The 26,379-nt window shown below is 42.5% G+C and overlaps 3 protein-coding genes and 1 pseudogene across 3 annotated transcripts; 2 read left to right on the top strand and 2 right to left on the bottom strand.

Annotated features, from left to right (window-relative positions):
• Positions 1–167: 167 nt before the first annotated feature.
• LOC102709994 (glycerophosphodiester phosphodiesterase GDPDL7-like) lies at positions 168–11,793 on the top strand. The gene is made up of 21 exons (XM_040520510.1): positions 168–391; positions 487–547; positions 1,048–1,142; positions 1,233–1,266; positions 3,616–3,912; positions 4,165–4,274; positions 4,407–4,908; positions 5,013–5,060; positions 5,178–5,465; positions 5,571–5,710; positions 6,081–6,567; positions 6,673–6,833; positions 9,194–9,513; positions 9,789–9,861; positions 9,997–10,109; positions 10,189–10,273; positions 10,395–10,467; positions 10,642–10,697; positions 10,793–10,858; positions 11,328–11,393; positions 11,505–11,793. The coding sequence occupies exons 1-21, from the start codon at positions 317–319 to the stop codon at positions 11,586–11,588; spliced, it is 3,234 nt and encodes a 1,077-aa protein (XP_040376444.1). The 5' UTR covers positions 168–316; the 3' UTR covers positions 11,589–11,793.
• Positions 11,794–14,822: 3,029 nt separating this feature from the next.
• Positions 14,823–17,936, top strand: LOC102709713 (probable glycosyltransferase At5g03795). Its single transcript, XM_006648329.3, has 5 exons — positions 14,823–15,312; positions 15,804–16,090; positions 16,500–16,732; positions 16,866–17,023; positions 17,294–17,936. Exons 1-5 carry the CDS (start codon positions 14,884–14,886, stop codon positions 17,393–17,395), a joined length of 1,209 nt encoding a protein of 402 aa, XP_006648392.2. The 5' UTR covers positions 14,823–14,883; the 3' UTR covers positions 17,396–17,936.
• A 759-nt stretch (positions 17,937–18,695) lies between these two features.
• LOC102709436 lies at positions 18,696–20,407 on the bottom strand (annotated as a pseudogene).
• Positions 20,408–21,686: 1,279 nt separating this feature from the next.
• LOC102701053 (cyclase-like protein 1) lies at positions 21,687–26,181 on the bottom strand. Its single transcript, XM_006646951.3, has 6 exons — positions 25,720–26,181; positions 23,757–23,801; positions 23,451–23,523; positions 23,221–23,315; positions 22,354–22,424; positions 21,687–22,009 (listed from the first exon to the last, which is right to left on the bottom strand). Exons 1-6 carry the CDS (start codon positions 26,111–26,113, stop codon positions 21,884–21,886), a joined length of 804 nt encoding a protein of 267 aa, XP_006647014.3. The 5' UTR covers positions 26,114–26,181; the 3' UTR covers positions 21,687–21,883.
• Positions 26,182–26,379: the final 198 nt, after the last annotated feature.

Below are 26,379 nucleotides of genomic sequence, written 5' to 3'. Positions count from 1 at the left end.
AGAAGGAAAAATTTGCGTAAAACACCCCGCGAATTTACATTTTATTTATCTGCGCGCCCGGGCCCAGCTGGGCCAAGATTGAGGCCCATCTCGCCTCGAGCTCGGATCGTTTCTCTCTCTTTTTTTTATGAAGCGTTGATCATCCATCGGACGGCTCGAAATCCTCGTTGCCTTGCCATCATCCCATCCGAACTTCCGAAGCTTCCAGAGCGCCGCGGCGACTGCGAAACAACACGGAGCAAAGCGCCGCCGCCGCCGTCGCCGTCGCCGTCGCCGCCGCCGCCGCCCGGACAGCTCCCCGGCCGCGCGCAGCTCCATGGCCGCCAAGTGGGCCCAGAAGACCGTCGTCATCCCCGCCCAGCGCCGGGGCTGCCACCTCGTCACCCCGAAGGTCTCCACCACCCCCCCCCCTTAACCCAACCTAATCTTCCTCGCCGTCGTATCCGTACGTCTCTTGCTCAGGCCCTTTCCCCTGATCTTTTGCAGATTCTGAGGGAGATCGAGGGCGACCTGTCCGGGTTCAAGTGCGGCTTGGCGCATCTGTTCTGTACGTGGATGCGCACTCAGCTCGTGATTCGGTTCCTCGCTCTTGCTTACATAGCTCTGTAGTCTCTGCTCTGTGTTTTTGCTGATCAATTGTGCTTTGCTAGGAAATTTTCTGAAAGTATTTTGTGGTTACCGCGTAGTAAATTTCTGATGTGATGCTTGGTTGTTCAGATCAGTCAGTGAGATTTTATCGTTGCTAAGGAGGGTTCTAGGGAACCATTCTGATATACTGGCCTGTTAGTCATGAGATTGAGTTGAGATAATCTGTTTGTGATTAGCTGGAATCATTCTGTAAACTAATTTACGCAAGAAAGCTAATTGGAGTGTAATGTCTTGGAAACCCAATATAGGTTTGGCATCAATTAAATGGCACCATAAGCAAATGGATCATCCTTTTATTCTTAACAACATTGATTGTATGCATGTTCATAAACTGGTAAGCATCTGTAGTGTTTGCAATGTATGATTGTAGGTAGTAGTGATTTCTTTTTCGCTGTACAGTGCAGCACACAAGCGCTTCACTAACCATAAATGAGAACTACGACTCTGATGTGCAAGCTGACACCGAAACTTTCCTTAACCGGATTGTACCAGAGGTCAGTGGTCTCAATCTGTCTTTTCTTGATCAAACCAGGAACCAAGTAAGAGCCACTTCACTGTGTGTTGACTGTGTTCCCTATTTGCAGGGCCGATCTGCTCCTTGGAAGCACACTCTAGAAGGTTACTTAAGTGCTTGTTTTTGATATCCAGTTAGGTTGTACTGAACTAGTAGTATATAGTGTTAAATTACTGTGACATATGGTTCTTTTGATTTGTTAAGACTGCAGTAGTTTCCGAACTAGGTCATATTAGTCAGTAGCCATGAGAATGCTATTCAAATTGCAGGGCCTGATGACATGCCGGCACATATTAAATCATCAATGTTTGGTTGTGCCCTGACGTATGTTCCCTAATTCTGAGTGTTTTCTCCCTAAGTCAATTTTCTTCATTGAGCCAAAATATATTAAATTAGATTTTTTGCTTTGCATTGCTTCAGGATTCCTATAACTGATGGGCATCTCAATATGGGCACTTGGCAGGTAATAGAAACATATAAGATATCATTTTCACATTTGACTATCCTTTATCTTCTGGTTGTTACTACTCTATCATGGTTATTTTGTTGTCAACTTTTCATACATAATGCTTTATTCTTTTATATAGTGAGCTTAAGCTTGTCATAACGTTCTCAAAGAGATACAAATTCGAATTGTGTATGTGAAAATTGTCTTGATTATGTTGCGCTCGAATCTAAACTTTATGTTCTAAGGCAATGCAACACTTTGTATCTCATATTCAGACATAGTTTCAGTGATATTTGTGTAAAGCTGTAACCTGGCAAAATAGCTAACTATAAATCCTGTCTAGAACTTTAGATCATAGAATGCCATGCTCAAATTTTGAGCATTAAATATTTCTTGGACTTATTTGTGTAGGGTATATGGCTCTGTGAACATCGTGACAATGCTTCTCCCCGGAAAATTGTTATCACTCTCAACGGTGTCTAGATGAATGCTTTTAAAGTTGGGATGCGGAGAGCAAGTGTTGAACGGTTCAAATCACGAGCATGGAAAATAAGGACTCCTGTGTCAAACATGCAACGTACCAAATTGTGAATCTTATGTATCTGTCAGTGCTGGAAAGCTCATCTTATGTATCTATCAGTCCTGGAAAGCTCATCTTATGTATTTATCAATGCTGAAAGCTGGATGAAGTTTACCAGTACGGTTTCCTGTGTGATATCTAATTTGCTGTTATCTTACAAACTTGTGAGTTATATGACAGTCATGCTTTCCAGATCATTATTACTGGCATTTTCTACAAATTTATAGCTCTAACAAGGAAAAATGGGTTACATCATTGCTAAATCTTTTACTATTAATAAACTTTTAAAATATTTAGTTTGGAAATAGCAGAACAATAAAAAGCAATTTAATAAAAGCAAACATTGTTTTTATATACTTTAATAGAAAATTATAGCGAAATATATATTTAGAAGATTGTATCATTGTCCAAAGCAACCAGAATTGTCAAGCTGAAGGGAGTACCAGATGCGGTTCGGTTCTACGAGGCGCCTAACTCGTCCCCGCAACAGACAAGAGAGGTGGCGGCGGAGATCACGAGGGAGGTGTATAAGCATAAGTGAAAAAATGAGGGTGTAACTCCAGCAGATGAGCAGTTTCATCGGTACATAATAAGTGCATTGGATTTATGTTTTGTTTGATGAGCCTGTCAATAAAACTGCCATATGCATGCAGTTTCTTTGATCTCTGTAAAAATGGTTTCCATTTTATTAGGAAAACGTACATGCTGGAGCTCTAAATCAAGCCATGTTGAAAGGTGTCCATCGTTTAGGAGGCCCCTAATTTTAGTCAGGTTTTTTTTTTGCCCCTTGCTGGAAACCTCCTCTTTTGTCTCCTTTCCACAATCTGATATAGAGATCTTGTGGCCTTGGCTTGGTTGGGGCCGGAGAACATCTTTTCTCACTTTGTGTTCTTGCAGTTTCATGTGAGGTATGTCTCTTTTTTTCTCAACCATGTTCGTCTGCATTTTTACCTGAAATCAAATTTGTAATTCTGATTTTGTTTAAGTTTAATGAGAGATTATCTTTCCCCTTTGCGTTGCAAATATGATTGTTCAGCGGTTTCTTTGTTCATTTGTTTAGTGAACTTTTTCCTCTAATACTGTTTAATTTTCTCTGTTGCTTGATTAGTTCCAGACAGTTACACCAATTGTTGTTGTTAAGCATGTTTGGTGGTCGAAAGCTCACAGAAACATCATGTGATTGCAGGGTTGCTCCTCCTGACCAAATGGGAGCAAGATATCCTCACATGTTCTTGATCCTCTTACTTCTTCATGGAGCCAATGCTGCTTTGAAAGATCCAGTACAGAAATGGCAGACTCTTGGAGGTAAACATCTTCTTTCTTCTCTAGATTAGCTTTTTCCTTTTTCAATTGGACATTTGGACAGGTTGTTATCACTTGATCAAGCATTTTTTATTTGCTAATATTTGTGGTGGTGCCCTACAGGCCAGCCTCCTCTTGTCATTGCTCGTGGAGGGTTCTCTGGCTTGTTTCCAGAATCAAGCCAGTTCTCGTACCAGTTTGCAATGTCAAGTAGCTTGCATGATGTGGTTCTGTACTGTGATCTGCAATTATCCAGTGATGGTTTGGGCTTCTGCAAAACTGGATTGACATTGGAGAACTCGACGCTCATCGCCGAAGTCTTCCCTAACAGGGCCAAGAAATACAAGGTGAATGGAGAAGAAATCCATGGGTGGTTTTCTTTGGATTTCACCTCAGATGAGCTGTATCAGAATGTCACATGTAAGCATCAAGAAAAACTGAGTAATTTCAATCTTCAAAGTGAAACATTACATACATATGTCCTCAAATAATAAGTCACCTTTTTTTCTCGCTGTGCCCCACGAATGAAGTCAATTTCAAAATGTAAATAAGATATGAATAATTCATAGGTTGGTTTGCCACTTTAGCAGATTGTGTAGCAAGTTCTGAAGCTAAGATGTTTTGCTGCAATTCTGTACTGACTCATTAAACTGCGATTTGATCATCTCTCAGTGATCCAGGACATCTTTTCTCGCCCAAGCACATTTGATGGAGCCATGGGAATGTTCGCGCTTGAAGATCTTGTCGGACTCCGCCCCCCTCACATTTGGGTTAACGTAGAGGTAATTTTGATTTCTGTGCTAGTATTAGTATTACCCATAGGATCAGGGTTTTTTTCTTTTGAAGTTGAGATCAGGTAATTTTCATAGTACACTATGTTGTCTCTCTTAACAAGTTATTTTTTCCCCTTGCAGTATGGTTTATTTTTACAGGAGCACAAATTAAGTCCTGAAGACTACATATTAGGATTACCAAAAGATTTTAGCATCGCTTACATCTCCTCACCAGAAATTGCGTTCTTGAAAAACCTGGGTGGAAAGCTCAAGAAAGGCAACACCAAGCTAATTTTCCGGTTCCTCAGTGAAGATGAAGCTGAGCCTACTACCAAGAAAACCTATGGAGAGATGTTGAAAGACCTGAAATCCGTCAAGGCCTTTGCAACAGGGATTCTTGTTCCCAAGGAATACATTTGGCCATTGAGCAAGGACCAGTATCTGCAGCTGCCTACTAGCTTGGTTAAGGATGCACATGCCCTTGGGCTTGAAGTGTTTGCCTCTGGATTTGCCAATGATGTCTCCATGAGCTACAACTACAGCTATGATCCCAGTGCAGAGTACTTGCAGTTCATAGACAACCCAGAATTCTCCGTCGACGGCTTGATAACGGACTTCCCTCCCACTGCATCTGGAGCTGTTGGTAATTAAAGAGCATCCAAGAATGTATTGATTCACTGATTGAAATGAATTGTCATACTTTGTTACCATTTCATAGTAACAGCATCATTTTGATGATCTTCGCAGCGTGTTTAGCGCATACTAAGGGCAATCCTCTTCCTCCTCCTGGTGGGGGTAAGTTGCAAACCAAATACGGGTACTTTTTACTGTACAATATCACGTATTGTCAAGTTACCGGTGACTGTTATTACCAGCATCATACATTGCATTGATTTTCTGTAATTCGATCAGATGGAGGCAGGCCACTGATCATAACCCACAATGGCGCGAGCGGCGTGTACCCGGGCAGCACGGACCTTGCCTATCAGCAGGCGGTGAAAGACGGCGCTGACATCATTGACTGTGCGGTCCGGATGTCGAAAGACGGCGTGGCCTTCTGCCTGGCGTCTGCAGACCTCAGCACCAGCACCACGGCGTCGGCCAGCTTCATGACCAAGATCTCCACCGTCAGTGAAATTCAGAACAAGTCGGGTATCTTCTCGTTTGATCTCACGTGGAGCGAGATCCAGACCTTGAAACGTGAGGAGCGCGCGCCTCAGTTTCATCTTCCCAATTCCCATGTGTTGTTTCATCCAAAATTCATTCAAATTCACTCAATTTTTGTTTTCTTCTCTTGTTCATCAGCCGATCTTCTTGGTCCGTACACCCAAGCTGGCCTGAAGAGAAATCCGAAGGCCAAGAACGCCGGCAAGTTCGTGACGTTTCCTGAGTTCCTCGAATTAGCCAAGGCCACCAATGTCTCGGGCATCCTGATCGAGATGGAGGTATATGCGTCTCATCTCATATGACTTGTGGTTTAAATACCAATATTTTCCCTAATCATTGAGCTGGTAAAATACTAAAATACCCCTATAAACTGATAGTCCAAATCGATTATATTAGCCGTATTATTTATACTACCAGTAGAGAACACCGTAATGTTTCTCTTTACTTAAGCCGATGAGTTGGAGGTTTTTCCGTCTCATCTCATGTCACTTGTGTGATTTAAATACCAGCATTACCCCTAATTATTGAGTTAGTAAAATACTGAAATACCCTTATAAACCGATGGTGCAGATGGATTATACGAGCACTACAATGTTTCTCTTTGCTTGAGCTGATGAGAAAAAAATTGTTGTGGTTGATGGGGTGCAGCACACTTCGTACCTGGCGAAGCGAGGGCTGGGGTTAGTGGAGGCGGTGACCGTGGCGCTGGCGAACGCGAGCTACGGCAAGGAAGGCGCGAAGCTGCCGCAGGTGATGATCCAGTCGGACGACACGTCGGTGCTGGCGGAGTTCAAGAAGTTCCCGGCGTTCCTGCGGGTGCTGGTCGTCGGCGAGACCATCAGCGACGCGTCGGGCCCGTCGGTGGAGGAGATCAGGGAGTTCGCCGGCGCCGTCACCGTCGGCCGCAGCTCCATCGCGCAGGTCAACGGCTTCTTCCTCACGCGCTTCACCGACGTCGCCGAGCGGATGCACGCCGCCAACCTCACCGTCCACGTTGGCGTGCTCCGGAACGAGTTCATGAACCTCGGCTTCGACTACTGGGCCGACCCCACCGTCGAGATCGCCACCTACACCTCCTCCGTCATGGCCGACGCCCTCGTCACCGAGTTCCCCGCCACCGCCGCCGCCTACTTCAGTAAGCCTCGCTCTCGCTCTCCCCGCAACGCCATGGACGCCCCCGCCAAGAAGCTCCGCTCCGGCCGGGGATCCTTGACTTGTCTCTGCTTGTGTGGATTTGCAGGGAGCCCGTGCAGCGACCTGAGCAAGAACCTGAGCTACACGATCCTGCCCGCGAACGCCGGCGCGCTGGTGCATCTGGCCGCACCGGGGGCGCTGCCGCCGGCGCTCCCGCCGGCGCCGGTGCTGGAGCCCGCGGACGTGCTGGACCCGCCGTTGCCGCCCGTCGCCGTGAGCAGCCCACCGGAGCCCGCGACAACGGCGAAGCCTACCGACAGCAGCAGCTCGGCAGCCAGCTCCGCCACCGGCGCCGGCGGCTGCCTTCTTCTGGCCGCCGCCATTGCTTCCCTCCTCTCCCATGGCTTCCATTGACGATCTCGTGCTGGATGGCATTGTACTAACACATGTTTTCTCTTTCGTTTTCCTCTCCTCGTATCCTACGTTGTACTGTGTAACATAATGTTCTTCACATAGATTATATATGGATTAACCTGCACATAAGTACAGCTCTATCGAACAAAAAAATTGATCATTTGCCATTAACAATATTTAAATTCTTTAGGGAAAAAAAGGGGGAAGAAAACAGATCTCTCATATGTTTCTGGCTCTGAAACAGAATAGCTAATTTATTTTTACGTACAACAGAATAACTAAATTTTGTACATAAAATTGTGCATGCTAGCAAGAGTGTAAATGACTTATTGAGCTATAAGATTTCTATAGGATGCTTGTGAGTTGTGAACAAGTCGAGGAGGGATCTAGCGTGAGAACTGTAGGGGCTCAAGCCTACTACTTCCGTTAAAAACATAAGCGCTCGTGCTAAGCCCCTTAAAATTTTTGTGTCAAAGACCAGTATTGTTTAATAGGTCTGTCATTGGTTTGTTGGAAGACTGGGCTTTAAAGTTAGAAAATATACAAATTAGTTAGACCATACAAAATCAATGAAATGCCTATATGACCGTAGATATAACAACTAATGAAATAAGATATTGTACCATACTTGAGAACGAAGCCGGTAGATTTTCAGTGTAAAATATTAATATCTCGAGTTAATTAATTGTATTTTGAGATTCTATATTTTATTAAAAAGACATAAGTTTCGAAGATGATAAAAGAAACTCAGATGAAATATCTTTATGTATTACAGACGTTGGAAAAAAAAAAGGCCTAGGTGTTAATGATTTTGAAAAGAAAGGATACAGTAACATATTTCATCCTAAGATGATAAAGAAACTCAGATGAAATACCTTTACTCATTGTAGATGTTGGACAAAAGGAAGAATTTTTGAATTTTATTTATTAAATATTTTACGAATTTAATTTTGTATTTCAAAAATTCACATAACTAACCACCTGCCGCCCTCTAGGAGGGCGAAATGCCGACGTGGCAAACAACCACCCGGTACGGAGGGACAACCGTCAACAACACGCCGGGCCATTTTGCATTTAGCCCCTTTCCTCCCTTAGAGGCTAAATGCAAAATGCCCATGCGTGCTCCGAGAACTTTTAACGATCGAACCGCGGTTTGATACATATATGTATAACATGTGTAATTACTTAATCATAAATACTCTCTTGACTTAGTGGTCACTGCCAAGATAGAAGAGGGGGATGATGACCACTAAAACAAGAAAGCGCTTGTGATCAAACAAAACATATGTTATACATATATGGATCATAACGTGGTTCAATTACGAAAAGTTCCGGAGACGATATGGCAATTTTGCATTTACCCCCTTGCCACCTTTACAGAGGACGGAAAGGGCCTAAATGTAAAAAGGCCCAACGTGCCGTTGCCGGCCGTCCCCCGCCCAGGTGGCCGTTTGCCACGTTAGCATTCCGCCCTCCTAGACGGCGACAGGAGGTTAGTTCTGTGAATTTTAAATTAAATTTGTAAAATATTTAATAAATAAAATTCAAAATTCAAAAAATTCACAAAAAGAAGGCCTAGGTGTTAATAGTTGTAAAAAGAAAGCATGTATTGCAGATGTTGCGGAACTGTCATTTAAAAATACATTTATGTATTGCAAATGTTGCGCAACTGTCATTTAAAAATTATCAGAACTGTCGTTCAAACAATATACTCGTAAAATGGAAAAAAAATAGCGACAAATTTACAAATAATCCAAGATTTTAAAATTAAAATTAAGATTCGAATGGCATATTCCATTTGTAGCACACATCATCCTCTCCAAGTCTCCTGCCACCGAAGCAGCCCGCTTGGCGCCACACAAACGCGTACGGCCGGTGACGACACCGATACACTCGCGTCGCCGCCGGCCGCCTCCTCCCTCCCATGGCGACGGTCGCCGGCCGCTTCGGCTCCCCGCCACCGCTCCCTCTCCTCCGCCACCGCCACCGCGCCACCTTCTCCGCCGGCGCTCGCCGTTCCGCCGCGCGTGGTCGCATCACGAGGTTGTTTTTTTTCTCCTTCCTTTCCCCCCCTCTTCGTGTGGGATATCGCCTGGTGCATGTTCCCCTCACCCAGTATTTGTTCGCGCAATTGCTAAATTCCTCATCTGATAGTTCCTGCAAAGATGAACAGTTCGCGCAATTCCTCGTGTTTGGATTCCTGCGCCGCGAAGGCGTCGGCGACGGCGTCGGCGCCTGGGGCTGAACCATCTCCTGGTGGTGGGGAAGATGCGAGTGGGACAATCGATGCAATGGAAGTGAGATCTGGCAGCCCTGCTGCTTCTTTCCTTGCAAAAGTGGCGCTCGCCGTGGGTGTGGCAGCCACGGCTACTGTGGTTTCACTCTTCATCATGAAGCAGCCTTCTTCATCAGGTCCATCATTCAGTTTGCCGCAAATTGTTGATGCATCGGCGGCACCGGATGCGGCGGCGACTATGGGATATACGTTTTCACTGTTTGGGAAGAAAGTCATAATTCCAGAATTTACTCCAGGGTATGTGCAGCGTGCTTCTGATTCTGACCATTGTTCAGGTTATTTTTATGTTTGAGTATTATCATGTTTTTGCTTATTTCTTCTGAAATGTGTATGCGCTGAAGTGGGACAACATAACTACGTTATCATTCTGCCTTATAATACGATTGATGGTGGATGGTGAAAACTATGTAAAATGCATCATTTATATCATTATATGCACATGAACCATAGTCACACTCAAAAGGTTTCCAAAAAAAAATTAAATGTAACGAATTGCTAATAAATTTCTTCAGGTGGGTTTACTTTTGGTTGCTCATGGCTGCTGGATTTGGACTATTTATTAGTGAAGAAGCTTTAAATGTTTGGGTCTGTTCTCTGTACTGACATCTTCATTTGACCATTCCCCACCACGTTTCAATGACTTAATGCAAATTTTATTTTCACTGTGATGAATTGATCATTGCATGTTAAGAACATAATTACTTTTCTTTCATGATGTAGGTTGGGATTTCTTTAGCACGCAGCCTTTGTTTGGATGGAACCTGGCCATCTCTTGTTAACTCATTCTCAACGAATGCATCTTACATAATTTCCACAGTGTTATGGGTTTACTGGTGTGTGTACAGTGCCTTTCTGTCAGTTAATCGATCAACATGCACCATCCTTTTTTACCTGACCCATCCTTCCATGCAGGGGCGTTTGTATTAGTGATATGGTCCCATTCTATCTAGGTAAACTTTTTAGGCAAACAAAAGCATCTGAAGACATAAGCAGTAAGGTATAAAGCACGGATTTATTTGTCATTTTTTATTTATATCATAGTAGTTACATAATTTTGCTAAATATGAACAGGCTAACATAATAGTCCTCACTATGAATGAATATAATTGGCACTTCAGATTGGAATTGGGAAGGAGAAAGCGCTAAGCATATCACGTGCGGTGCAAAAGTATGGCAACCTAATTGGCTTTGGTATATATCTGAGATTACATTTTTCTCAAGAGTTTATAACTGAGTAAGGAGCATTTGCCTGAAATGCCATAGAGTATAGTGCTGCACTTAATGCATCCAAAAACAACAGCAGTCGATTATATTCATTAATCACTGACACTGAGATGTCATTAATATATGTGTTGTTTGCCGCAGTTGAGCGATTTTCAGTTGGTGTTCGCAACCCTACAGGATTTCTAGCTGGCGCATTGGTTAGTCATATACCAGGCTTCACTCACAGTGACTCTATCAGCAATTTCTGATAAAATATTTAATCACTGACATTTTAACTGACAATTACAAACAGGGCATACCAGCAGACTGTTATTTTGCTGGAGTTTGCTGTGGTTGTCTATTTACTCTTCCTATCCAGGTAGTTTGGATTTTTAGTTTTCTGTTACTTCTGAAGTTACTGAGTGGTTGCTCGCTAAGGCCGTTTGATCTAAAGATATAAAAGTTCACTTCATGTTGTAAAGGTTCATAAATATTAGCATGTATGTAATCACGTCTTTTGTTACCTTTATTCTGCTCTGTCCTGGCCTCCTTGGGTGGTAGTTGTTGGTAGGGAACTTTTACCATATTGTTACTGATTTTATTTGTATCTTCACTAGGTAGAATCAATCTGCAAATCGTTTCCATGTTTCTCTTATGCAGATTTGGCAACTAAAAATTTGTTTTCATCCTTCTACAATGTGTAGGCTGACACCATTGTCGTGTTCAAAGTTCAAACATATTTGCAATATTACTTCTTTTTAGAATTTTTACAAATTGAGCCACTTGCATGAATAAGAAATCTTCAGTATTTATTCATAACAGCTGACACTAATAATGTCTCATTGCAGTTAGCTGTCGGTTTTTTCCTGAGAGAAAGGCCTGTCGTTGCACTCGCAAGTGTTGCAGCAGCTGTGGTAAGCCTCCTCTCCCCAAAACACTTTGCAAATCTCCCTCCCAAAAGATAGAAACGGAGAGGATAAATCTTTGTTTTCCCTTCTAATCAATTATGCTTGATTCGTAACCAGGGGATGTGGACGGTGTTTCCTTATGCAGCAGCTGCATGCACAGCATTGTTCTTCTACCTTAGTCGTCGCAAATCCAGTGAATGAATGTGGTGATCATCTTTTTTATCCCCTGATGTACAACTATGTTACTTTCTATGCTAGCTTCTGAAGATCTATGAAATGTAGAAAAATCCTTTGGTTTAGAAAGCCACGTAGATGTCTGCCACATCCTTGTCCCTGTATAGAACAAGCATTCTTCTTAAACCATTTTGGAAATGAATTATAATTTATTTATGATCCCTCATGAGAATGTCCCATCTTTTTTGCATTTCATCTAAATAGTTATGAATTTTTTTAACAAAATAGATTAATATGTGATATCACTTCACAAACATGTATGTCCAAATTGATCTACGAAAGTTGTAAACAAAAAACTATGATTACTGTATGCATATTTAGAGTCAAATTTGTTTTTATTTTTGCAATTTGTAGAACCATATTTAATCTTGTATATTTATAATATGATATGTATGACATGCAATAAACATTCGAGGGTTCGTGACAGTGTAATAGAAATATATAACAAAAACTGTATTTACCTAGTGCTCTGCAGTTCTCTACAGTGAGCAGAAAAAGAAAAGGAGAGCAGTGAATGCACGTGGCTTAAAAACCTGAAGGCTGCAGCAAAGCAGATCCGCGCGACATATGTCAGCCTTATCTTTACAGTTAATTAGTACTGATATACTCCCTCAACTTAGGTTAAGGGACGACTATTTGGCTTATTAAGTAAAAAAACCAAATAATATATTTATAAATAAAAATATTTTATGAATAAACATTTTATATACGTGTCGTAGGATCTAGGCTGAAAAATAAACTAAGATAAAAAAAACCCTAAAATCAACTTCAAATTTATTTATTTATATCCTTAAATATTATCACAAAATCAAATAATACACCGTTCAAACCAAAACGACTAGTACAAGGTAGGACTTTAATCACTATCAATAAGTTTTAAAACCTCTGTAATGTGCTGTGTGTATATGATATGTTGGTCCTATTTTTTTTCGTACGAAGATTTTTGTCTTTTTTTTATTAACTGATTTTTATAGCTATTTAAGGGTATGAACTAGTGAATAAACTTGTGTAAAGTTTCAAAATTGCGCATTGAAATTAGTTTTAAAAAAACTTTTACATAGAAATTAACATCAACACCGATACTCCACGTTAGGCCAAACCAAAATTACGATTTATAAATCTCACTTTAGTTAGGATGACAAAACTAAATCACTCTATTAGCTCGACCACTCGAGTAAATAACCTCAGCTAGTAGGAATTACAATTCAAATGAATAATGTTGGAAGTTGGAACAAAGTCCAACAAATTTGTGCGTGCGTGAGAGCAAGTGTGACTCAACAGAAAAGAAGAGGATATGCTCTACGAAAGTTCCGTCGATTGTATGGGTCATTACATGTGTTCTATAGCCCTATGTGAGCGTGAGAAATTATATCAGCCCTACGCCTCATCATTCCGCCTATAGGCTAATAGGCAAGTCCCACGAGGGGAGGAGGCCTCAAGATCATTTCTAGAGGGACAGGGTCGTTGACCCATTAAGGATTAGGTTGGCTAGATATCAGGAGATAAATTTTGTGGTAGCCGAGACATAATCTTTGCCTCGACCGTCACCCATGAATGTGTGTTGTATCATCTTCAATCCGGGTGTTGCATCATCTTCAATTTGGTTCTCACCCCTCCATTCTTCGGAGCCTGTCCTCTGTGCCCTAGGGTATGACCCCCCTTTGGTCGAAGGCTTCTTTCCTTTCAGATAATGCATCGGGACATCGTGGAGGAGGGTGGTGCTCTGGATCCCCCAAAGGGCCTACCGAGAAGCTGACCCTCGAGTGTTGAGTTCCCTCTATTACCTTATTGCCCTCTAGGCCCTATCAAAACTTCTCATAGGATTAGACACCCTAGTAGCATTTACTCCATTCGTCCCAAAATAAATCAATATTTCACTTTTTATTTATAATTTTTGACTCTTCGTCTTATTTAATTTTTTTTATGATTAACATTTTTGTTTTTATTAGATGATAAATCATGAATAGTATTTTACGTGTGACTTATTTTTTTTAATATTTCTTGAAAAATTTTTAAATAAAATGAATGGTCAAACGCTGGACACGGGAACCGAAAAATTACTTTATTATGGGACGGAGGGAGTAACTTATTTTTTTAATATTTCTTAAAAAATTTTTAAATAAAATGATGGTCAAACGCTGGACACGGGAACCGAAAAATTACTTTATTATGGGACGGAGGGAGTAACTTATTTTTTTAATATTTCTTAAAAATTTTTTAAATAAAATGAATAGTCAAACGCTGGACACGGAAACCGAAAAATTGCTTTATTATGGGACGGAGGGAGTAACTTATTTTTTAAATATTTCTTAAAAAAATTAAATAAAATAAATGATCAAACGCTGGACATGGGACCCGAAAAATTACTTTATTATGGACGGAGGGAGTACCTTCTAGTTGAGCTGACCTAGAGCCCCTATTATAAGTTGAGCCCACCTTTTTTGGGTTAGTGGAGAACATCCTCATTGAAGTATCCCTGGCAAATAAGAATGTTTATATGTAGTCAATCCTTTGAATTACACACCTTCATCTTCATGTTTTCCTCTTCAGCTTATAAACCGTAGCCATTTTTTTTTAAAAAAATGATTCTAGAATTGATTATAATATTATCTCACTATAGCTTATTTAAATCGATAAAAACACATATATAAATATTTTACCCATAAACTATTTTTATTACTAATAAGTGTCAAAAGGAACCGAACACATGCTCTATAATAATAAATCACGCCGGTATCATCTAATACACATGCATTATTATGTTCCAGAAAAATGCATATGCATCGCGCTCTCTCTCCCCAATAGACATTTAGCATTTGAAAATTATCCATGTTATGACTAGAACACATTAATTCATGTTTTTTTCTATATTAGTATTACCTATGCATTTCATATAACTCTATAGCAAATGACAATACATCCGTTCCGATGGAAGACCATTTTTCTCATCTTCTTTTTCTCAAAGCAAGTTTATTTTTAAAAAATCATTATTATATCAAAGTACGTAAAAGTAGAGAATAAATATAGTAAAAGTAAACAAAGTGAAGAATGATTATATTAAAATTTAATAAAATAAACATTGTTATAGCGTTTTTTATTGGTAAGCGTGCGACGAGCGAAAAATAAAGATAGGCGGTAAATTTCGATGGCATTCTATCTCTAAGCGCTGATTTTACGTTTAACACCCTCGGTTATCCATCCCCTTCCGATCCACCCCTGGCATCACTCTCCCCCGGCTCCACTCCCCTCCCCAACTCCGGCGATGGCCGGCCGCCTCCCGGGCGCCGCCGCCGCCGCGGCGCCCCTCCCGCGAGCGCTCCTGCTGCTCGCGGCGCTCGCCCTCTTCTCCCTCACCTTCCTCTCCCTCCGCTCGCTCCGCGCCGCCTCCGCCCCCTCCCTCGCCCTCGACGACCGCTCCCTCCCGCCGCCCTCCTTCGCGCGCCCGTCGGTGTACCACTCCCCCGAGGCCTTCGCGTCCGGGTACGCGGAGATGGAGCGGAGCTTCAAGGTGTACGTCTACCCGGACGGCGACCCCAGGACCTTCTACCAGACGCCGCGGAAGCTTACCGGCAAGTACGCTAGCGAGGGCTACTTCTTCCAGAACATCCGCGAGAGCCGCTTCCGCACCGACGACCCCGACCAGGCGCACCTCTTCTTCGTCCCCATCTCTCCCCACAAGATGCGCGGCAAGGTCCGGTCCATCCCGCTCACACTCCCCACCAATCAACTCTAATCATACTTTCACTCCCATCTCATTGCTAATGACATGTGTAGTTATTGCTCGATTCATATGTAGTCGGGAGCGATCGGCACGCGATATGATGTAGGAATACTAGGATCCCTTTCTTCAGCATATGGTTCGTTCATTGCATTGTGAATTTGGGAGAGTAATGGTTCTCAAAGTACGATGATTAATGTGTGCATATCATTGTTGAAGCAAAAGTTGAAAAAATATTGGAAGGTGCTGGTAGGTTTTGGTCAGCGATACTAGTCTGATGCAAGATCTTTGCTTTCTGAATTTGCTGGTTCATAAACATTGAAATGTATTTGTCAGTGTTTGTTTTATATGATACATGATTGAGTTTTCAGTGTGATTACGAGGATTTAAATCGGCATGCCAGTTATTCATGCCGTTTCTAGTTGGTTTTTTATAATTGTTGATGGATAGGTCTGTCTTTGCAGGGTACTTCATATGAGAACATGACAATAATAGTTAAGGATTATGTGGAAGGCTTGATAAACAAGTATCCTTACTGGAACAGGACACTTGGAGCGGACCACTTCTTTGTAACCTGCCATGATGTAGGTGTTAGAGCTTTTGAAGGACTTCCATTCATGGTGAAGAATTCTATTAGAGTTGTGTGTTCGCCAAGCTATAACGTTGACTTCATACCACATAAGGATATCGCTCTTCCTCAAGTATTGCAACCATTTGCTCTGCCTAAAGGAGGAAATGACGTTGAGAACAGGTTCGAATGACACTGCTTCTTATGCTATACAATGTGATCATATATTCTTCTATTGTAGTATTCATACAAAAATTGTCCATTTGAGACTTCTGAATGACTTTTTGCTTGACAGACATTCAGACAATCTTGGTGCCTCCATATATGATTCTAGATCTATTACTAGTGCCTTATGAAGTGAATATATGTTTACTTGAGAAATTCTGGAAAACATGCACACTTACTCAGTTCAGTTGTTAATCGTGCCTTGAATTTTACATCCTATGATTAGTTCAGAAGTCTACATGGTTTTACATTTAGTTCAGCACTTTGTTCAACGAAGTGCCTTGTAGCGAAATGATAGTCGTGCATGACCATTTTTTTGCACTCCTACAAAATTTGTCTTAATTTGTTGCTTTTGCCATGGCAACAGGACTATCCTTGGATTTTGGGCTGGCCATCGCAATTCTAAAATAAGAGTCATTTTGGCACGAGCTTGGGAGAATGATACAGAGCTTGCTATCAGTAACAATCGGATCAGTAGAGCTATTGGAGAGCTGGTTTACCAAAAACAGTTCTACCGCACAAAGTTCTGTATCTGTCCTGGTGGGTCTCAAGTTAACAGTGCACGCGTATCTGATTCGATACACTACGGCTGTGTCCCTGGTTAGTATTTCTACCAAGTGACATGAAGAATACATGCCACCTACTTATGCTGTTTTTCTTCTTTCATGGGAACTGAAAATTTCAGCACCCTTTTGATTATTGAGTTCTAATCTACTTTGTTCCATCCTTTTAGTTATTTTGTCAGACTACTACGATTTGCCTTTCAACGATATCCTGGACTGGAGAAAATTTGCGGTTGTACTTAAGGAGCATGATGTATATCAACTAAAAAATATACTAAAATCTATATCACAGGAAGAGTTTGTTGCATTGCACAAATCTCTTGTTCAGGTTTGCAACTCTTAACCCTCCTTATTTTTACAATAGGAAGGATGTAATTGAACGCTATATTCAATCGTACTGAAAAATAAATCCCTAGATCACATTCATAACAAGCCTCTTGGTCATGTTTGTAATATGTGGCTTGTCTTGTTTTCAGAACATTAGCTGCCCTCAGATTTATTTGTTTGAAGAAAATTATTTGATTTAGCCATTGTCTAGGGTGCTCTAAAGATTCAGGAGTATAGTACTATTTCGTAAAATGTTCAATTGGGATTGCAGGTACAGAAACATTTTGTGTGGCATTCACCACCTCTTCCTTATGATGCGTTCCACATGGTTATGTATGAACTATGGTTGCGGCATCATGTGATCAAGTACTGAATATAACTATCCAATCCAAGTCTAGGCAGATACCAACACGAACGCCTCATCCGTATGGACCGTATGAAAGATACTGCAGGATGCTGTACTGAACATGGCATTTCATTCTTATGCTCATATTATGAGCAACTGGATGGATCATTGTGCTCTGTCATCGTGAGGGAAGTCGGCCATCATCGATCATAAATCATCAAACCGGAGTTGTAGGTAATAGACTAATTAGTTCATTCTTTCATGAATGTTTGGTTTCCCCTATATTGCAGTCTTTCTTTTAGGCTGCTTTTTCTAGTTTGATGTGATACAGTAACTTCACGGATCTGCCCATTTTCTTACTCATGTAAATTAATGTACGATGTTACTGACAAGACACAGAGAACTGAACTGTCTAGGATATATTCGTGATCAGCCAACTTTCAGGGGTTAATTTCACAGTTCACCACGCGATCTGTAGACTTGTGTCATGAGTTATGACTGCATGCTCCCTGAAAGAAGCGATTACATTGAGCCAACATGCGGCTTCTCTTTTGAAAAAAAATATATGTTCCTTTTCTGGTGTTTCATTTCTTTAAATCTTTGCTAATGCTGCAGAAATCTTGATTAAACAAGGATGAACCATTTGATACATCCTTGATCCCTTGGATATGATTAGATCTTGACAGTGGCAATCTTAAGCAAACAAGAGTGTTTCGTTTAATGCCTAAACTAACCATACCAAAAAAATTGAAAATGGGAAATTACCCATAGATACATTTTGTTTGTTGTAAATAAAATATGAAGTGACCTAGAAATTTTAAGCTCGACACTTGGAATCTTCGATTATGAAGTTGAGACTTGAGAGGAATAACAACTGACAATGTTTATTTCCTCTTGAGTTCATATTTTTAGTTTGTTAGTACAGATTAATATTGGGGGGAAAAACTATATTACCTCTCACTAAATGAGGGGAGTTTGGGAGTGGAAGAGTGCTCGAAATAAAATGGGGAAAAATAAGTTAATGAGTGGTCGATATAAGTAGTACCAGAACTTAATTTAGGAATGCTTATACTATTATGGTATAAAATTCGAAAGTAAATTATATTTTGGGACACCTTTTATTACTTAGTATTATTTTGCTTTGTTGGGGTGGTTCAATTCATAAAAATGGTAAACTTGTCCGGTCTAATTGAAAAGATATATTTAAGAGTGTTTAAAATAAAAATTGGACAACAAAATATACTAAAATTTAAACTCTAGTTGATATTATTTTTTGAATGGAGCTTATGAAGAGAGTAGTGGTCAAATTTGGAGTGACCATCGCCATTGACACCGTTCACGTACAAATGTACAATTAATCTATCGCACACATTACAAAAGAAGGTAGGTATGACGTAGGCGCACGCGTCAGCTAGCTACCCTACTCAGGCCGCCGCCAGCACGGGCACACGTGGCACAGCCACCACGTGGAGGTCGGCCTTCCGCCACGTGGTCACCCCCGCCACCTCCGTCATGTCCACCTCCTCCGCCGCCATCCCCGCCGGCAGCTCGAGGTCGAAGTGGAGCAGCAGCGCGGCGAGCGCGAGCTCGACGTGCGCCAGCCCCATCGCCACGCCGGGGCACATCCGCCGGCCGGCGCCGAACGGGATGAGCTCGAAGTCCGCGCCCCGGAAGTCCCTGCCGCACCGCTCGAACCGCTCCGGCGAGAACTCCTCCGCCGCGTCGCCCCACGCCGCCGGGTCCCGCCCGATCGCCCACGCGTTCACCACCACCGTCGCGCCCGCCGGCACGTCGTGGCCGAGCACCTGCTGGCACGGGCGGCTCCCCCCGCACTGGTGCGGGATCAGCAGCGGCAGCGGCGGGTGCAGCCGGAGCGTCTCCTTGATCACCATGTGGAGGTAGCTCAGGCCGCGGAGCCGATCCTCCGTCACCTTGCCGCCGCCGGCGAACTCCCGCCGGAGCTCGTCCTGCAGCTTGTGACGCACCCGAGGGTTCCGCATCAGCTCCGCCGTCGCCCACTGCAGCGCCGTCGCCGACGTGTCGCTGCCGGCGCCGAACATGTCCTGCATACGGGCGAGGATAAAGATTTCCATCTCATCGCCATTGACGACGAGGAGAGAGCTTACCAGCAAGACGAACTTGATGTTGTCGGTGGTGAGGGGATACTGGAAGTCGGCCTCCTTCTGCAGACGGAGGAGGACGTCGACGAGGTCCTCAGCTTTTTCGGCCCCCTGTCCGGCGGGGCGGAACTCCTGGTGCTCCTTGATGATGACGTCCATGAGGCATGAGCCGAAGCATCTTGGTGCGGCTGCGCACGAGGTGGGCGGGCATGCGGCTGACGCGCATGGCGAGGCGCGACGACGGGAACAAGTCCGGCAAGCCCATGCCGGGCACGGCGGTGGTCGCGTCCCTGAGCATCTGGAGGTACTCGTCGCGCTCCATGAACGGCCGGCTGCCGATGATGGCGCGCACCGTGGAGTCAAATACGTAGGCCGCGATCCCGCTCGTCAGGTTCACCGGCGCCGCTGCGGCGGCGACGACGGAGCGGAGGAGGCGGCCCACCTCGGCCTCGCGGACGGGGCGGAAGGAGTGGACGCGGCCGGAGCTCAGGAGCTCGACGGTGCAGATCTTGCGGAGCTGCCGCCACCCGTCGCCGTAGGGCGCGAAGACGACGCCGCCGCCGGCGTCCTGGTACCAGAGCCGGGTGAGGGGGCCCATGGGCCGCGCCGCGAAGGCGACGTCGTGGGTCTTCATGATCTCGGGCGCCGCCTCCGCCGACGAGGCCACCACGGTCCGGACCTCGCCGAGGCGGAGCAGCATGAGCGGGCCGTGCCGCCGCGCCAGGTCGAGCATGCGCCGGTGCGGGAGGCCGCCGCCGAGGAGGTGGTGCAGGTGGCCGATGACCGGCAGCGCCCACGGCCCCGGCGGAAGCCTCCCGCCGCCATGGCCGCGCGACGCGGAGCTCCTGGACCTGAGCAGTAGAACGGGGATGACAAGGAGAGGTGGCAGAAGCAGGCAGAGCAGCAGGTCGGCGGCCATGGCCGGCGTCATGGAGAGAGCTCGATGGCTAGCGAGAAGACGAGTGGAATTCTCACCAGTGAAAGGCATGCAGCAGCTTAGGCTCTTCTTGGAGAGGGATTTGATTTTTTTCGACATTTGTAATATCGAACTTTCGATTGTTTGACGTCATGATCCATTATCATGGACTCAGATAATCTCACGTATCATACTCATAAGTGTCAACATAAACAATTGACGAACGAAAAAAAAAGTGTCGTACTCACAACGTATTATTTTTGGGATTCATTTGCACTTGGTAGAATTTGGTTGGGCAGATTAAGGGCATGTTTATTTTGTTGTCACTTTTTAATCCTTCTAAAATTTGATAAAACAACATACTAATTTGTTGATTCTAGAAGCTCCCACTCTTAAAAACAGGATTAAGGGCATGTTTAATAAGGCTTCAAACTTTATACATCTCACCACCACCAAAATTTGATAACAGTGTCAAATTTTGATAGGGTTGAAACTTAGAAGTGACAACAAAGTACAAATGTCCTAAATGACCTCCTTTCTTTTCAGGAAATAGGAAATGTTATCCTAAAGATCTGCATGTCCCATCAATAATGCATATGTGTTGTGTAGTACAGATCCGATGACATATCTGAACTTATATATATATATATTCTTAGTTATTTAAATGAGAAAGCTGCGGTGAAAATTCTAAAATTAACTTTAAATTTAAGATTAAAAATTTAAATTTAGTTTATAAGCATGAGGAGAAGTGATCATATTATGATGGTAAGCTCCATTACGGTAGTAAACCGTAAAAACCAGACATAATATAATTTACCGTAAAGTTTAACTTCTTTTGGTTTATTTTTTCTTCATAAATTTAGTATTGTTACCAAGCTTTTATCGTTACTGTAGCCCGACGGTAAGGCCGGTTAACCCACAGTAAATGGAAATCCTGTGCTAGAAGCGAATACTCCCTCCGTCTCACGAAAAACCAACTTTTCTATTTTTGTGTCGAGCTATCTGTCTTATTTAAGAAAAAATAAGTTTTTTAAAGTAATATTTATGTTTTATATCATCTAATAAAAATAAAATTATTAATCGTATTTTTTTTAATAAGACGAAGAATTAAATATTATATCTAAAACTGAAAAATTGATTTGTTTTGGTACGACGGAGTATGTATCTGTAATGGATGGCTCAATCCCATCAGCACCATCCAAACACATCCTAACTGTCCAACTCGGTAACTGCTATGAGCCTGTCAGTTTTTTCACCAACCTCCTCATACTGTTGTGAAAAAATGAAAATACTTGCTTTATTAAATTATTATACTGACCATACAAACAGCATATCTACTTTTACATTTATTATTATTTTTCTACAGAACGGGCCTTTGCACTCTGAAGGCCCCAGACAAGAATACAAGATGTAACACAATAGCAGCACCAGCTGGCATGATCTGCAGTGTCACCATTAACAAGAGCAACGATGAAGGGGTCACTTGATCAGGATGCACCTGATTGGTGAGCCCTCGGATCCAACCAGCTTCAGAGGTAAGCAGTGCAGCATGTAGATTCCAGCCTGAACATCATCTAGTTTTAGGCCTTCAACTAGGATGATATTCTGAAAGAACAGATTCAGCAAATCAACCAATGGTTATAGCCAGTAATATAATCTTGCATGCTTGATTGATTGTGCTATAAATCTCCAATTCATGGAGGTGTGAAATTCTTTTCAGGAACATGGAAATTGAGAAAGCAAAAGAACCAAAACGAATAAAGACTTTGTATAACTTTCTCAACAAGTGATGCAATGACATGCTTTCAGAGTTAACAGTTAATCAGTACTTTTTAGTTCAGTACAGCTTGACAAGTATTTGCTTTGAAATAGATTGAGTATCTACTCAGTACTATCTACACTTTGCAGATGTACTAAAACTCTAAAATAGAACAAGGGTAGCACCATACCGGAATTTTGAAAAAGACCACATGGGCAGTGATCAAGTGATCATATGCTGCAACTGACAGATAATCAATACCTGCAGAATTGCCAATCGGCACAATAGCACAACATTAAATTTTTTCCAATCAGAAAAACAAATACATACATATATATCATTATCCACCAACAAGAAAACCATATATGCAACTTAGTACCAACGAGAACGCGATTACAGGGTTTTCCCAAAGGCGTGCAAATTCCCTAACTTGAGATCAAGGAAAAAAGAAGTTACCAATACCACTGTGACCTCTGCCCGGCACTAGAAACATCAAATCATATTATTCTCAGGTGCAAGGCAGCAACAGAACTATGGGCAGTTCTACAACTATCAAGAATAGCCAACACATCAATCTCGGTATGCAACTTTATGGACAGAATAACGGAACAAAACAACAGAGAGACAAGCATTGAACCTATATAGTTCGCAGCATGTGCATACACGATCTGGAGAATAAGGAACAAAAGAGTGTTTGAGCAGCAAATACAAACCTTACCAGAAACACTGAGGCAGATAAAAGAAACTATTGACTTATGAAACCATCACGCAAACAACTCGACCAGAAGAATGATGGACCAACAGACTATTCGGCATCTCTAAATTTTGCAAGTTCTCTTCTTCCTTTAAACTTTTGTTACTTTGTCAATGTACCTGAAAGAAGCTGGAAACTCTTCTTTCCCTGTATATCCCCCACCCTCCCCCTTCTGTACTCCAACTTGTAACACCAACCCATTTTATTGAAATGGATACAAGGTAGAGTCTCTTCTACCTTCTTATTCAAAAAAAAAAAAAATTACCACTGTGAAGTGTAGAAAGATAATCCACAATTACTTACCAACTAGCTTGATGTCAGTGTTGTCAACTAACCACTGGGCGCCATCCTCAGTGAATCCGACATAGCTCAGATCACCCTTCTTCCACATGAGCTTCCTGTAAATCATTTGATTACATGTTTAATATGTTAGTATCTTGTAAAAATGTAGAAGACATGCTGAAATGAGCATATGGGCACCGGACCACTTTCTAATAAAAACTGAGCCTGCACTATGAGAAAAGAATCCATACCTATCTGTATTCAATGTCCTGAAAAGAACTCGACGAACACCTTTTGGTATATTTAACGACTCCATTGCTTTAGCTGTGTAAATAAAGTGCAGGCAAAAGTTTCGTCATTTTAAATGACAAAACAATGATGCATTTATATACAAGACATAAAAGTGGTATGAATGATTCTGTGATATGAATATATATGAGACCATTGGCAGCACTGCAGAACTGCCAATTGTGATAAATTCATCAGATTTATCATATAATTATATTTGTGATACGGTGATAGAGCAGGTAGCTCTTTGGAAAAAGTATGGATAATACCTGTTATATTTGTGTTTCTTGGAGTATCAACCAATAGTGCGGGACCTGTCCAAAAAAAGAGGAAATCGATCAACTTCAAATATCTACTGACAACTTTCTTTTAAGTTTCATTTGCATTTCCTTGGGAGGTATTACATTACAGACAGTGCATTTCTAAATAATTATTGAATAGGCATTTCACAACTATTATGTATCTCACAAAGGCATTTCACAACTATTATGTATCTCACAACATTTCTTCAGATGAACCGTTAATTTTTTCGATCGAACCATATCAGGTGAATCTTTAACACCGGAGCAAAGCCAACTAACAAAATTGATCTTTGCAAGCAGAAAGACATGAAGCTGTGCTCTCCATGAGAGAAGTAACTGGAACAGTGACAGACTAACTCCTAAAACTGAAATGGAGCTTTCTAACTCATTTGATCCTGTCAGCGTCGCTGAGGGAGGCCGTGCAAATATCAGAAAGGCAGGTTTGGCTTCTAGCTCATCCTAATGATTGTTAGGAGAAAGGACAGACACCGAGCACCAACAAAATATATTTTAAAAAATAGAGGCATGTAGCACACACATGATTTGGTAGCAATAACAAAATGACTAAACGAGTATGGTGGGATCCAAATCCAAGTATACCCATAGACGCCAAACCAAACAGAATTGATTTTCACTCCACACCACTGGAACAAGAAAGCAAGCAGAGGCATATATAGACTATAGAGGAGAAACATAGGAGGCAATTAGCTCAAATTCATATCTGTGGGAATTACTGCTTCCAACCTGACGAATTCACTATTGTCCCAATTATTATATATTTTCTAACATTTTGGACAAAGGAAGTACGACTTCTAGCCTCTGCAAATGTATTTTCTAGAGCTGTGCATAGCTACGCCCATTTAAAAATTATGCATGTGTGCTTTAGAAAATTTTGAGAAAAAAATGTATTTGATGTGTATTAGAGCTGTATATCTAAGGCATGTTAAAAAGTACAGAATTTGAGAAGTATTTGATATTTTGAGCGTATGTGCACTGTGAAGTATAATAGAATAAATTTGTACTTCTTTGACAATAGAAAAGACAAACTATTTATCATTCTTTGTAACTCATACAAATCATACTCCCTCCATTCAAAAATATAATCAATTCGAGTTTTGTCCTTCGTCGAACTATCTTTTAAGTTTGACTAAGTTTATAAAGAAGAGTACTAATATCTACTTTGTGAAACTTAGGACAAAACCAGGAATGAGTAAGTTTTGGGATGGAGGAAGCAATATTTTTACACACCTTCTATGTAAACATATTTTAGCAAGTTTGGTTTGCTTTAAACGTGTCAGTGCAAAACATTTACCTTTTTTCTAAATCACGCATATTATGATGCTTGTAAACACCTTTTGTGTAAACATAAATCTATTTTAGCGTATATATTCTTATAGAAAATTTTTAAGTGCAAAGCCCATATTGGGTAACGGAAAGAACCAGTTATCTACGGCAGCATTTGGTATGGCTCCAAACTCTAAATCCTGTAGATAGCATATACGGTGAGAGCTATAGAGTAACTCAAAACTATTTAGCTAGCTTGACCAACTCCAGCACTCCTAAAAAAGATGATAAGGGGGTGGGTTGATATTTGATAATAATACCCATTTGTTTCGCGGTGAGTGCCGGTTCAGGGGTAGTGGGTCTGTGGGTGTGGGTGGAAGCTTTGCAACAGTACAAACCTAGCTTCACTAATGCAATTCAATTTTTTAATAGCAAACATGTTAACTCCGCTCTAAAAAATATAAAATATAGTACAAATCCGGCTCTAGATAAGTTAGAGTTATGCCAAATCTCGTCTTCGAATTCGTCTCCAAATTCCCCATAAAAGTTGTAAGAGATCGCATCCGGCATCCGTGGCATCACGCGCACCGCACAAACTCGGATCGGATCGTGTCGCCGGCGGCGCGGGGGGGCGGCGAGGGCGTACCGTTGAGGACCTCGAGGTCGAGCTTGTCGACGTCGAGGCCGGCGGCGAAGTGGGCCTGATTCATGTGGCCCGGCGCGTCGACGTGGGTGCCCATGTGGCAGTGCATCCTGAGCTCCGACAGGTTGTAGAGCGACCCGTTCGCCATGGACTCCCTGAGCCGCACCAGGGGCCCCGTCACCGCCCCCGGCGCGAACGCCGGCATGTCGGGGCGGTACGCGTGGGTGATGTCCAGGATCCTCCCGCCGCCGTACTCCGCCGCCGGCGCCGGCGCCGCCGGGACCCCGCAGGTGTCCTCCGTGGCGTCGTACCCCGGGTGCGCGTCGCTCCCCGCCGCCAGGAGAGCGTGGCGCGCGGCGAGGACGACGACGAGGAGGGCAAGATGAGCTGCCGCCATGGCCTCTCAACCTCTCACTCACTCTGAGGCTCAGTCTGAGCTGTGCCGCCTCTGCTTTTTGCTGTTTGGACTCAAATTGGCTACCAAGCTCTATTTACAAGCGATTTTTCTCTTTTAAAATGTATTTTATAAATAAATTTATTTTCTATGTTTGTAAGTGTTTCTTTCACCTTGGAAATCTCATGCGAGAAAATTAAACAATCCACGTGACAGCAACTGTCACGTATGGTCATCATGTGGATAAGCCATTAAACTACTGCCTTCAA

The sequence above is a fragment of the Oryza brachyantha genome, chromosome 2, assembly GCF_000231095.2.
Source record: "Oryza brachyantha chromosome 2, ObraRS2, whole genome shotgun sequence".
Classification (NCBI taxonomy): Eukaryota; Viridiplantae; Streptophyta; class Magnoliopsida; order Poales; family Poaceae; genus Oryza; species Oryza brachyantha.
The sequence above is the reverse complement of the archived record's forward strand: the minus strand, read 5'-3'. Positions and strand labels throughout refer to the sequence as shown.